Source organism: Dendrobates tinctorius, unplaced genomic scaffold (assembly GCF_039654945.1).
Source record: "Dendrobates tinctorius isolate UK_male_01 unplaced genomic scaffold, ASM3965494v1 ptg000184l, whole genome shotgun sequence".
Lineage (NCBI taxonomy): Eukaryota > Metazoa > Chordata > Amphibia > Anura > Dendrobatidae > Dendrobates > Dendrobates tinctorius.
In genome coordinates this window covers 606,203-619,627 of record NW_027361851.1, presented here as the reverse complement: position 1 = coordinate 619,627, position 13,425 = coordinate 606,203, and the positions used below count along the sequence as shown (strand labels likewise).

The 13,425-nt window shown below is 49.0% G+C and overlaps 1 protein-coding gene across 1 annotated transcript in view; it reads right to left on the bottom strand.

Moving 5' to 3' along the window:
- The window catches only part of DUSP13A (dual specificity phosphatase 13A), a 114,771-nt gene extending 101,710 nt beyond the window's left edge, over positions 1 to 13,061 (bottom strand). Inside the window, exon 1 of the mRNA XM_073552057.1 lies at positions 12,898 to 13,061. Within this exon, the coding sequence (XP_073408158.1) occupies positions 12,898 to 13,061 (164 nt within the window). The remainder of the gene's footprint in view (positions 1 to 12,897) is intronic.
- Positions 13,062 to 13,425: the final 364 nt, after the last annotated feature.

The window sequence follows — 13,425 nt, the reverse complement described above, 5'->3', positions numbered from 1 at the left end:
TCCAGCCATCATCTGTTCCACAGCCTGCCGAAGCGGCCTCCCGTGCAAGATCCAAGAGGTCTAAAAAGAAGCGGGCCAAGTTGCAGCCGGAATCTGGCCTCTGCCCTGTGAAGCCCGTACTCCAGAACCCTGGGCCAGTAGGAGAGGCTGCCCCTGGCGAGAGTCCTCCCTCTCCATTAAAGCCTATGACTGTTTCGTTGCCTTCTGGGAGCTTTGGGGTGTTCGAGCCACCAGCCATACAGAATTGGTGTGTGATCTCCATTCTTCAGCTCCAGAACCCGGCATGGGCATCGTCTAAAGGTGGCCGAGCCCTCTTTGAAAACAGTCTAGTCCTGCAAGGACAACTGCAGCTCCAGGTCGGAGCCTTGCATACGAAGAAGTTCGTCTTCCATTGGCTGTCTGGTATGCCCATGGGTCATTCTGAACCAGAGATCCTGATGCCCATTCATGTTTGGAGACCCAGCAAGGCACCACACTTGAAACAACCAAGGGACAAAAGGTGTCTGGTTCCCTTGCGTCGCATTCAGTCAGCAAGGTCGTCTTCTTCGCCTGGTTTGCTAGTCGCCGAGTCAAGGGGTGAGGATGCCTCTGAAGAGGGGGAGGCGGTCTCAGTCTCCTTACACATCCCCAGCGACTATACCAGTGTTCTGCTCCCAAGAGCACCCCTGCCTCTTGATTGTCTTCCCCAGGATAAAGGGCTGAAGATGGATCCAGAGTGTATGCCTTCAGCTCCCCTGTGGCCTAGGGGGGAAGGTCCCAAGACAGAGCTTCACTCATCCTCTAACCAGGAAGATGTGGTCCAGTTTTTTCAGGGTAACAGGCTAAAGTGGCTCCCTGTATGTATGCCTCCAGCTTCCATTTGGCAGGTGGGTGAAGAGGTTGGAACAGTGACCTACGTATCTCCGTTTCTCACCAACCGGGAGGAGGAGGTCCAATTTTTCTGGCATGTCGGGCTGAAGTTGAACTCAGTGAAGGTGTCTTCTATTTCTAGCTGGCCGGTTGATGTAGGGGTCAAGTCTGAAGCTTCCAGGTCCCTGCCTTCTGCCAATCAGGAGGAAGAAGTCATTGTACCCTCTGTGTTGGAAACTGTTGGGCACCAAGAAACTTGGCACTCGGTGATTCCAGATGGCACACATATTCCACCCTACCTGAAGGATGTCGTGTCAACCTGGACTGTGTGTGGTCCCATACTCCTTCTTCTGGTCATTCTGGCAGGCTTGAGGAAGAGGGGCCGTAAAGGGGGGGTACTGTAACAACCCTGCTGGCATCACTGCATGGCCTCCCATCCCCCACACACCAACTTACTTTCTGCTTCAAGCCATGCTGTGAATTCTGTCTGTTGCCAGCCCTGAGCTCCATGTGCTATGCCTCTTGTTTTCCTGCTTGCTCTCCATGTTTCCTGACTGTGTGTATAGGGGGGCGGCGCCTGAACTCTTTGGTTCTTATGCAGTCAGGGTGCACCTGTGTAATATGTCCCTTACCAATCACCTAGAGCCCTTGACTATTTAGTTTCGCCACTCCCACTGAAACATTGCCTGTGCAATGTCTAAACTCAGTTAGCTCCTTGCTGTTGAGCTAGCCAGGCCCTGTCCTATGTCTTGCCTTCTCTGAAGGCTCTTAACCTGTATTCCTGTCTCTTGGTACCTTGTCTAGCATTTCCCTGTTCGCCTGCCAGGAGGCAGAATATCCTGGTCCTTGTGTCTTTGTCCCTGTGTCTCTGTCTGAACTCAGTCTTACCTCTGTCTGTCTGTCTCCTTGTCTGTGGTTCCTTCTCTGCTGTGTCTCTCCTTGTGTCCTCCCTAGCCGCTCTGTCTGCGCGGCTCCCTAGCCGCTCTGTCTGCGCGGCTCCCTAGCCGCTCGGCTCCTTAGCCGCTCTGCCTGCTCGGCTCCTTAGCCGCTCTGCCTGCTCGACTCCTTAGCCGCTCTGCCTGCACGGCTCCTTAGCCGCTCTGCCTGCACGGCTCCTTAGCCGCTCTGCCTGCACGGCTCCTTATCCGCTCTGCCTGCACGGCTCCTTATCCGCTCTGCCTGCACAGCTCCTTAGCCGCTCTGCCTGCACGGTTCCTTTGCCGCTCTGCCTGCATGGCTCCTTAGCCGCCCAGCCTACTCCACACTCCTGCCTATATCCATACCTGCACCTCCTGTGTGAACAGGTCCAAATCCTGTTCAATCATACACCACTCCCTCCTACCTACACCTGCTGTGTGAACAGGTCCCTACCTGCCCCTTCTCATACCACGCCAGTCTGTCCTGTGTCTCCAAGCCGTGCCCGTCTGTCCTGTGTCTCCAAGCCGTGCCTGCCTGTCCTGTGTCTCCAAGCCGTGCCCGCCTGTCCTGTGTCTCCAAGCCGTGCCCACCTGTCCTGTGTCTCCAAGCCGTGCCGGCTTGCCCGGTGTCTCAGCCTGCTTGTCACTCGCACCTGTCCAGGTGTCCTGTTCCCGAGTGGGATCAGCAGCCACAGCCAGACACCACCCTGGAGTGGCACCCGGCAGCTACCTGCCACACAAGCCTGACCTCACCATCAGAGGCTCCAGTGAAGACCAAGGTAGCTGCCGTAGTTACGCCCCTTCCAGGGTAGTCTGGTTTGTGGCACAGTGGGGCCACAACACCCCGGCTCGCGCCATTCGGCCAAGGCGCGAGCGTGACAGGGAGCTACGGGAGGCCCCCTGCCTGAGTCACCATCTAGGATTGCTGGAGCACCGGAGGATGGTGCAGGTCCCACCAGTGGCAGGAGCAGCATCCGGGGAGAAAGGTCCGGGATGATCGACCCCGGCTGCCCGGCTCACAGGTAAGAAAACTCCGGGATCTCGCCGGCCCCATCCACAGAGCACACAGAACCTCTTCATCCCTATTAGGGACAGGAAAACACTGGGGAGTAGAGGAAGGGGAGGGCTATTTAACCTCTTGTTTCCTGTCCTTAATTAGGATGGGGAGGCAACCTCCTATGTGCTGTCGTGGAGCGGATTAGAGAAAACTAGAATATTGTCCAGGTATACCACCACACAAGAATACAGGAGATCTTGGAAAATATCGTTCACAAATTCCTAGAACACTGCGGGGGCATTGCACAAGCCAAAGGGCATAACCAAATACTCGTAGTACCTGTCCCAGATGTTAAAAGCAGCCATCCACTCATCTCCGGGGCGGATACGGATTAGATTGTAGGCTCCACGGAGATACTGTTTTGTGAAGATTTGTGCTCCCTGCAGCCGGTCGAATAGCTCAGGAATGAGATCCTCTAGAGACGTTGGCGTATCCCGACCCGCCAGCTCGTCCTTAGTTCGGGCAGACAAACCCCACCAAAAAGTTCCCACCAAGGCCTCATTGTTCCATCCCAGCTCAGAGGACAAAGTACGGAAGCGAATGGCATACTGGCCAACAGAGAGTGCCCTGGTAGAGATTAAAAGGGACTCGGTAGTAGAGGCCAAGAGTCTGGGCTCATTGAAGACCTTGCAAAAAGTCTTAAGAAAGGTGGCGAGCTGGGAGGTCAGAGAATCGTCTCGCTCCGAGAGGGGGTTCACCCAGGTCAGGGCCTCACCCTCCAGGTGGGACACCATAATGGCCACCTTTGCCCGATCGGTGGGGTATTGTTGTGGCAGTAATTCAAAGTGCAATTGGCACTGGTTTAGGAACCCCCGACACAATTTGGGATCTCTGCTATACCACAGAGGTTGGGCCAAATGGGGAGGTGTATGTGGAGCTGGAGCCTGGGCAGGGGTCGAGGCAACGGACTGTAATGAGAGAAGTCAATTATCCACCGAGGCCATATAATTAAGGATGTGGGGCTGGATGTCGCATTGCTGGGCAAGTTCTTGCTGGAGACCAGCCAGCTGGGACGCGTTCCCCGGATCAGAGGACTGTTGTCATGATCTCAGTGCGGGTTTGACTCACACACGTGGGGTTAATGTCTGGAACCAGTGCTGATGACTGGCATTTCTGGGGTTAAAGGTTGTGATCCTGGTGCAGGCTTACCTGCACACCTGGGGCTATGATTGTGGCCTCTCCCTGGTTCTGGGAGAGGCTTCTTATAGCCTCAGGATGCTCCCATCCCTGTCAGTTATACTCTTGCCCTTGGCATAGTGTGGTGAACCCTGAGTGTGTTTTTGCTGTGTTCTGGTTGCTTGATAATCTGTGTATGACTCGGTCTGTTCTCTGGATATTGCTTTGGATTCTGCTTGGTACCTTCTATGTCTGTTTGGTTTTGACTGCTGCTTGGCCCTGACTATCCTCTCTGTCTTATCCTTGGTACGTTACGGCTATCTCTGTGTATGAACCCCGTTTTGCCTGACTCTGAGTAATTCTGTATAGTGTCTTTCCATCCCACTAAGCAGGACGCTAAGCCCTGCCCCCTTGCAGTCACATGACCGTAGGTCCCGTCTCTATCCTGACACTCAGGATACGCGCACTGGCTCAGTGAGCAAATACAGTGCGGTGTTCCTGACATTATAACTGACCATTAAGTTTTTGGGTTTTTTTTTTCTCTGCTGAGAAATATGGATCCCATACAATCTCTTGCTGAGCAAATGAAAAATCTGAGTCAGATGTTTCAGGGTTTATCTCTGGAGCAGCAAGCTCTGGCTCGTTCTCAGCAGCAGGTTTCTGAGACAGTGCGGGGGGCTTTAGCTGCTGGGTCTCTGGGGGCTGGGGCGAGTGATGTAGTTTTGGAGTCCTCAGAACCACCTGTTAAACTGCCTGATTTTTTTTCTGGGAACAAAAAGGAGTTCAGGGTCTTCATGGAGGGGTGCAAACTCTTCTTTAGTTTGAGGCCATATTCCTCTGGGGACGAAAGTCAGAAGGTAGGGGTCATTATGCCTCTGTTAAGAGGGTCCCCACAAGCTTGGGCTTTCTCCCTTCATCCCACTGCCCCTGAGAGAGTGTCTGTGAATGCATTTTTTGAGGCCCTCGGGCACATATATGATGAGCCGGACCGAGTGCGATTGGCAGAGGACATGGTGATGAGTGTCTGTCAGGGGAAACACTCGGCTGAGTGGTTTTGCACAGAATTCCGCCTCTGGGCCGCAGAGGTCTCTTGGGACGACGCCGCACTCCGAGGACTCTTTCGCAGAGGCTTGTCCAAGCAGTTACAGGATGCCTTGGCATTACATCCCCCACCTAACTCACTCGAGGACACCATGACCCAGACTGTCCGGATGGACTGCAGGCTGCAGGCCAGGGGGGTGATGCAGGCGGCGACTCCATTGTTCCCTAGTGGAAAAGAGACTGTTTCTGTACCCATGGACGTAGGGGCTCTCTCCCTGAAGGAAAAGGAGAGACAACGCCGGAGAGAAAAGCAGTTATGCTTCTACTGTGGTAAAACAGGACATTGGAAAAGGGAGTGTCCTGATTGTCCATCCTCAACCCGGTCGACGGGAAACGACTAGGTCTGGGTAGTCAGCGGGGAGACTACTCAGACCCTCAGGTACCCTTTTCCTCGTTTTCTAAGGTGTTGCTTCATGTGGAACTGTTAGTGAACGATTGTTGCTTTCCCTCTACAGCTTTCGTGGACTGCGGATCATCCATCAATCTCATTGACTCCCAATTGGTCACACGCTGTAAGATAGGGACAGTTAGACTTAAGGTTCCAATCAAAGTGGTGGCCATTGACTCCTCCTCCCTCACTAAAGAGGGAATTCTCTTTATGTCTGACTTGCTTTCACTCAAAGTGGGCGCTACCCATGTGGAAAAATTAAGTTGTTTTGTTCTGGACAATCTACCAGCAGGATTGGTGTTGGGCATGCCCTGGTTACAACGCCATAACCCATTCATTAACTGGAAAACGGGGGAGATTGTTCAGTGGGGGTTTAATGATTCGATGTTATATGATAAGTCTGCACTATTGGTTGAACCTGTTAAATCTGTATCTGTGTCATCTGTCGAGCTGGAAGGTATTCCGGAGTACCTGAAAGAATTCGAAGATGTGTTCTCTGAAAGCGAGGCCGAGACGTTGCCGCCACATAGACCCTTTGACTGCGCTATCGAGTTAGTCCCTGGGGCTAAATTGCCTAAAGCCCGTCTGTTTAATTTATCTGGCCCTGAGGGCTTGGCAATGAAAGATTACGTTGCTGAGAGTCTTCGCAAAGGACACAAACGTCCCTCAGTCTCACCTGTGGCGGCAGGGTTTTTTTTGTTAAGAAAAAAGATAGTGGTTTACGTCCCTGCCTCGATTTTCGTGAGCTGAACAAGATTACTGTACGAAATACGTACCCCCTTCCGTTGATTCCCGACTTGTGTAACCAACTTTCAGGGGCAAAATGGTTCTCCAAACTGGATCTTCGGGGGGCATATAATTTGATAAGGGTCCGGGAGGGGGATGAATGGAAAACCGCGTTCCACACGACCGAGGGACTGTTTGAAAATTTAGTCATGCTGTTTGGTCTTACCAATGCCCCAGCCATATTTCAGAATTTCATCAACGTGGTATTCTCAGATCTCATTGGTCGTTTTGTTGTCATTTACTTAGACGATATTCTGATATACTCACACGACAGTCAATCTCATCTGAATCATGTACGAACCTTTCTCCAAAGACTGAGGGAAAATCATCTGTATGCCAAATTGGAGAAATGTGTGTTTTTTGTTCAAGAATTGTCTTTCTTGGGATTAATTGTGTCCTGTGAGGGTTTTCGCATGGACCCCAAGAAGGTGCAGGCCATTGCGGATTGGGTGCAACCCCGAGACCTTAAGGGTATTCAGCGCTTCTTGGGGTTCGCCAATTATTACCGCAAATTTATTCGGGGGTCTTCACAGGTTGTCAAACCACTCACAGATCTTACTTGTAAAGGTGCGGATGTGAGAAACTGGTCCTCGCTCGCAAAAGAGGCCTTGCGACCCTGAAAAGAAGCTTTATGTCTGCTCCTGTGTTAGTACAGCCAGATCCGTCCAAACCATTCGTCGTGGAAGTGGACACCTCTGAGGTGGGGGTGGGGGCGGTGTTGTCCCAAGGGCCTGCCACTCTATCCAACCTCAGGCCATGTGCTTTCTTTTCCAAGAAGTTCTCTGCTGCAGAAAGAAATTATGACGTAGGCAATAGAGGGCTTCTTGCGGTCAAATTGGCGTTTGAAGAATGGAGGCACTTTTTGGAGGGGGCCAGTCACCCGGTTACGGTGATCACGGATCACAAAAATTTGTCATACATTGAGTCTGCTAAAAGACTAACGCCCAGACAGGCCCGTTGGTCACTTTTCTTTTCCCGTTTTCAGTTTACGATTACATTTCATCCAGGGTCTAAGAATGTCAAGGCTGACGCCTTATCGCGCAGTTTTCAGCCGGTGTCGCCCCCTGAGCCACCATCCTCCATTCTTCACCCTGGGGTTGTGATAGCAGAGGTCTCATCTGAATTGGAACGGGAGATTCAGGGGGCCCAGTCGCGGGCCCCGGCGGCCAAGCCGGAGGGGAAGTTGTTTGTCCCAGAGCAACTTCGCCTGAAACTCTTGCAGGAGTTCCATGAATCCAAGCTGAGTGCTCACCCTGGTATTTCAGCCACACGTCTGGCGGTGGCTAGGATCTTTTGGTGGCCTACCCTTGGTTCGGACATAAAAAAATTCATTACTGGTTGTGGGGTCTGCGCTCGTTCTAAAAGCTCTCATAGCCGGCCGGCAGGGGAGCTGATACCCTTGTCAGTGCCCGAAAGACCATGGACTCACTTATCCATGGATTTTGTTACCAATCTCCCTCCATCTAAGGGTAATACAGTGGTATTGGTAGTGGTTGACCGGTTTTCTAAGCAGGCTCATTTTGTACCCCTGTCCGCACTACCGTCAGCTGAGACGTTGTCCAGGTTGTTTGTGCAGCTTGTGATTCGGTTGCATGGGGTACCCCTGAATGTGGTGTCTGATCGTGGTGTGCAGTTTGTGGCTAAGTTTTGGCGTGCTTTCTGCAAAAAATTTCTGTCAGTTATACTCTTGCCCTTGGCATAGTGTGGTGACCCCTGAGTGTGTTTTTGCTGTGTTCTGGTTGCTTGATAATCTGTGTATGACTCGGTCTGTTCTCTGGATATTGCTTTGTATTCTGCTTGGTACCTTCTATGTCTGTTTGGTTTTGACTGCTGCTTGGCCCTGACTATTCGCTCTGTCTCATCCTTGGTACGTTACGGCTATCTCTGTGTATGAACCCCATTTTGCCTGACTCTGTGTAATTCTGTATAGTGTCTTTCCATCTCACTAAGCAGGATGCTAAGCCCCGCCCCCTTGCAGTCACATGACCGTAGGTCCCGTGTCTGCTTGCTAAACTTCAGCATCCACAGGTCCTGTGCATCGGTACTTTCTGGCTGTACCTGACCCCGGTACCCCTACAGTGCGGGTAAGTCCCTGCTCAGCGGAGGCTGCACACCGGCGCTGACAGGATCCTGACACTCAGGACACGCGCACTGGCTCAGTGAGCAAGTACAGTGCGGTGTTCCTTACAACTGTAATGCTGATAAACTCGACTCCATGGACTTTAGAAAAGCCAGGATTGTGGTCAGGTTTTCCCGTAGGAACAGCAGTTCATTTTGGGCGGAGGCTGAGGTACCAGCAGGTCCATGGCCTGACTACTTCCAAGGGTGGACCCGCTGGACCGTGGCAATGAACCTCCCTCGGACGAGCTGACCAGGTGGACCACCCCCTATATAGGGAGTGTTAGGGGCAGGCCCAAGGGAGACTATCACTACGGCAGCTGGTACCCAGGGGAGAATAATGGAAGTAACAGCGAGAGAGAAGGCGGACAGATGGCAGGCTGGCATGGCTACGACACGGGAACATGGACAGAATGGAGACACTGGCAGACAAGCACGGCAGAGACACAGGAACACAGACAGGTTGGAGACACTGGCTGGAAGACACGGCAGAGACACGGGAACACGGGTAGGTTGGAGACACTGGCTGGAAGACACAGCAGAGACACAGGAACACGGGCAGGTTGGAGACACTGGCTGGAAGACACGGCAGAGACACGGGAGAACGGGCAGGTTGGAGATGCAGGTAGGCAGGCACTAAGAGAAAGCAAAACATAGGACGTAAGGTCAGAGGCTAAGCGGAGAGGACTTGCAGCAGGAAAGGCAAGGAGCGCAGTGAGACGTGGGGCCAGAATCACTTGTGGAACACAAATGACAGTCAGGCACAGCCAGGAGGAAGAGGCGGCCTGATAAGCAGAGTGCGCGGTGGACTTCCGGGTCAGAGTCCTCCTGACCATAGAGCACACTGGAGGGAGCGACATAACTTACAAGGAACAGTGTGCGTCGCAGAACTCACTGCACGTGCACCAGATGGGAGACAGGAGCTGGAGCAGGAGTCTGAGCAGGAGCGCGGTACGCCGAGGACCGGCAAGTATGCAGGGACTTGGGGGAAGGGGCGTGACAGGAAGAGGCGGCAGCGGCGTGGCAGGGACAGATGGCGGCAGTGGCAGCGTGACACTTAGTAACCTACAGACACTGTCTGGTTGGTGCCATTATACTAATTAAAATGATACCTTGGTTGATGAAATCCATCTTGCGGTTGTTTCATCTTTATTTTCAGTTTTGAGTTAATGATAATGATCATCTGGTGCTCTGCTTAGATATTCATGTGTATGGCTTCTGACAGGTCACTGATCCCTCAGTGACCTGCCCCTATTTTACATATTTAATGAGTATTTTCATGTACAGTATAATTTTTTTTTTTAAAAATCATCTTCTGCAGGCGTTGACGTCTGCACTGCAGCATGATCACATCTATAATGTGTATTTAATTTTTTTTTATGGTATACTGTGCAGAAAATATTTAGCCTGAAAATGGCACCAGCAGTGCCTGCCCAGAAGCAGCTATTGGCGATTCGATAGATGCTACTGTGCAGGCGCCATCCTGGAGGAGGCAATTTTTTTTCTCTAGCAAGATGGTGCCACCGGCGCCTGCGCAGAAGCAGCTATCGGCGATCTGATAGATGATACTGTGCAGGCGGTGGAGGCACCATCTTGGAGGAGGCAAATTTTTTTCTCCAGCAAGATGGTGCCACCAGCGCCTGAACAGTAGCAGCTAGCGGATTGCTGACAGCTGCTACTGCATAGGAAATAGGAGCGGCGGCCGTCGCCATTTTCAGACTGAATTATTTTTTTTTTTTATAAGAAATAATGTAAACCATCAAAAAAATAATTAAATATAAATTATGGATGCGATCATGCTGTGCCTGCCTGCAGAAGGTGATTTTTTTTTTAAATATACATAATATTAATTCTATAAAATTGGGGGAAGGTTACTTTGGGATTAGTGACCAGTCAGAAGCCATACAGATGAATACCTGGGCAGAGCACCACATGAAGACCCCCCACAGGCCGCTCAGGGGCACAAGCATATTATTAACTGAAAACTGAAAATATAGATTAAATAACAGCCACAAGACGGATTTCATCAACCAAGGTATAATTTTAATCAGTATAACAGCGGTAACCTGACAGTGTCTGTAGGTTACTCAGCACAATCCTACTGACAGGTTCCCTTTAAGAAACAGATGTGTAAACAGTCTCCATGCAATATACATGTGTTCCATACATTGCATATACTTTGGGGGACCATGTGTAGAAATTGACTGCCACTGCAATGTTTGCTTGTGTTTAGAACAATGGGCACTGTTGGGAGCAAGTGAGGACATATTTTAAAAATACAATTAAAAAGCCCTCTAATTCTTTAAGAATACACAAGCTAAATAAAAGGCTACCTCCTGGAAGCCCCCTTTGAACATTGGGTACACACAGTGCAGTCTCGCTACGCTCTAGTCTGGGTCACTTCCTGTATAACTATTTACAGCAGTGTGGAATATATCAGCTTTGTGGTCACGGCAGCATCAACGTGTGCATCTCTGAAGATGTTTCTGAATAAATAATGATTGCAGTTTTAGATTTTATTATTTACATACACTTTTTAAACTTGAAAATATGTTATTATATCACTTGTGGGGTTTTTTGTATTTTATCCTTATTTAGCAAATGTAACCTTTTGATTAAAAACTGTTGACTTGCATTCCGATTTGCACTCTTGGCACATTCCGTTAGCTGACATAATATATCTTCATTTATGTCTATGTGGTTTCACATAGACGTGTTATTTATATAAAGGAGTTTGTCTGTCATCATTAGTTGAGGTCACTCCTGATTACACTTGTAATGCACAGAAGTACCAGGTCCATCAGATCAGTAGTACAGCGGGACCCCATCACATCCATACACCTGTATTAGGATGCAGGACATAATCCTAGCATTGGCAGACTTGAACTTTTATTGTATACTGCTCTAAGAAATAAAGGGAACACAAACACCCTGTTGCAAATGGAATAGCGTTCCCTTTATTTTTTTGAGCAGTATATTTTAGATGGTCATTCACAATGAATATGTCACAACTCTGTTGTCAGGTGTCCCGGGACCAGCTTCTCTGTCCCTAGCTCGCTCTTCTGCCTGGATTACTTCTGATGGTGAAGACGCCGGAGGCACATACCTTGCCTTAGCTCCTGAATCCACCCTCAGTCTGTACCCTTCCCCCTCCCAGGGAAGAGGGGAGTAGTAGTGTACCATAATACACCAACCAGACTAACAAGATAATACGAACGGGGTAATGAAAAATACACATATAACAGAAGAATGCATCAGTCACAGATAAATCCACCAAAGGCCTTCTCCAATAACAACCTCCAGCCATGCAGCAAAAGCTTGCTCTGACAATAAGTGCTTGCCAGGACCCAGTTTATATAGGTGATGGGAGTGGCTAACCGCACAGATGAGTCTTAATGCTTCAGGAGCTCTCAACAGAGCAGATTAACCCCTGCACTGCTAAAAGAATTTTACACCATTTAATATGAAGGTGAAGTGCTTCTAACGAGTTCAGGAGTAGGAGAAATCAGACACTGCAGTCTTCTGGCTCCTCTCTGTCGCAGTAAACCCTTGACAGAATAGTTGTCGTGTAGCACTACTTTTGTTATGACTTCCCCTGGAAAATTGGCTACTTGATTGAGATGTCAGTAAAAGGATCCATGACAATCAGTTGATTAGGCCTCTTTCACACTTCCGTTTTTTACAATCAGTCAAAATCCGCCAGGTTTTGAAAAAACGGATCCGCAATTTTTTTTAGCGGATCCGTTTTTTTCCCCATTGACTTCCATTATCGGCGGATTTTGACGGATTGTCGTCCGTTGCATCCGTCTTTGTGAGGATCCGCCATAATGTTGCTGTCCGTTAACATCCTCAAAGATTTCCAAACGGAGCTTGCAACGTTTTTTTGGCCGGCGGATCCTCCAGACACTGATTTAACCCGAAATTCTGTCTGGGTGCCGGACAAAAAAAAACTCTCTCTCTCTTCTCTCTCTCTGTCTTCTCTCTCTCTCTCTCCTCTCTCCCCCCTTCCTGGCCAGCGGTTCCTTTAAATTTCCTCATTTTGCAGATCCGTCAAAAAACGGATCCTGTGGCATCCGTTCACATCAGTTAAGAACGGATCCGCTTCTCCACCTTTTTGGCGGATTGTAACTGACACAAAAAACTGAAGTGTGAAAGAGGCCTTACACAGGAAACATATTATGAAAAGGGTTGTCTCTGATAATCCCTTTAAGGAATTTGTCTATCTGGCTGTTCTTCTTAAACATTTCCAATATTTGTAATAAGTTGATGGATATCACTACAAATCATTCCATAATAATAACATCATAATGACATTATAACCACTGTAACATCTCCAGGAGAGCAGCACTTAGGGAAATATTGTCCTAATACTGCTTCTGAAATCATTTTCACTTGAGATCAAGATAATACAGTATATTAGTGGATATAGAGGTGGACTAGAATAAAGATTAATGTTACTGCATACTGCTTTGTGCTGTATGGTATATTGTGAGGACATTACATATATCAAATAGTCCTCACCTACTAACGTACTTTATGAATTAACCCAGCAAGTCATTACTTACAAATCTCCTAAGTAGAGGTTTGGCCACACTTCATCCACACGGTGAGAGAAAGATGTTCGTCTGCTACCCAAAAGATTTTGTAGCTGTGCTACTGTAAGACACACATCTGCCTGTGAATCTTCTGTTCGGGACAGTGAACTACGTTTGTCTGTGTTCTCCGCCATAACATCACAAGCAGGAAATGAAAGAGCAGAGAGAGTTGAAGCTCTGACAGTTCAGCTGTGATTACATGTGACAGGTGACAAGTATGTTTTTCTCTGAAGTGAAGACAGTATGCCAGCAAAGCTATGGCTTTTTATTCATTAAGAAAACTGAATAAAATAAGATCACTTTATCTTCTCAGATCGCAAAAATTGTATTTTTAAGAAATTATATTGCAATTATTATTAAGAAATTGTAAGACTAAGCATTGGTAGTTGAATGTTTCTCTCTATACCCTTTCATAACATTTCCAATAGACTTTAACCCCTTCACCCCAAAGTCTGTTTTCATTTACATGACCAGGACAATTTTTTCAATTCTGAACAC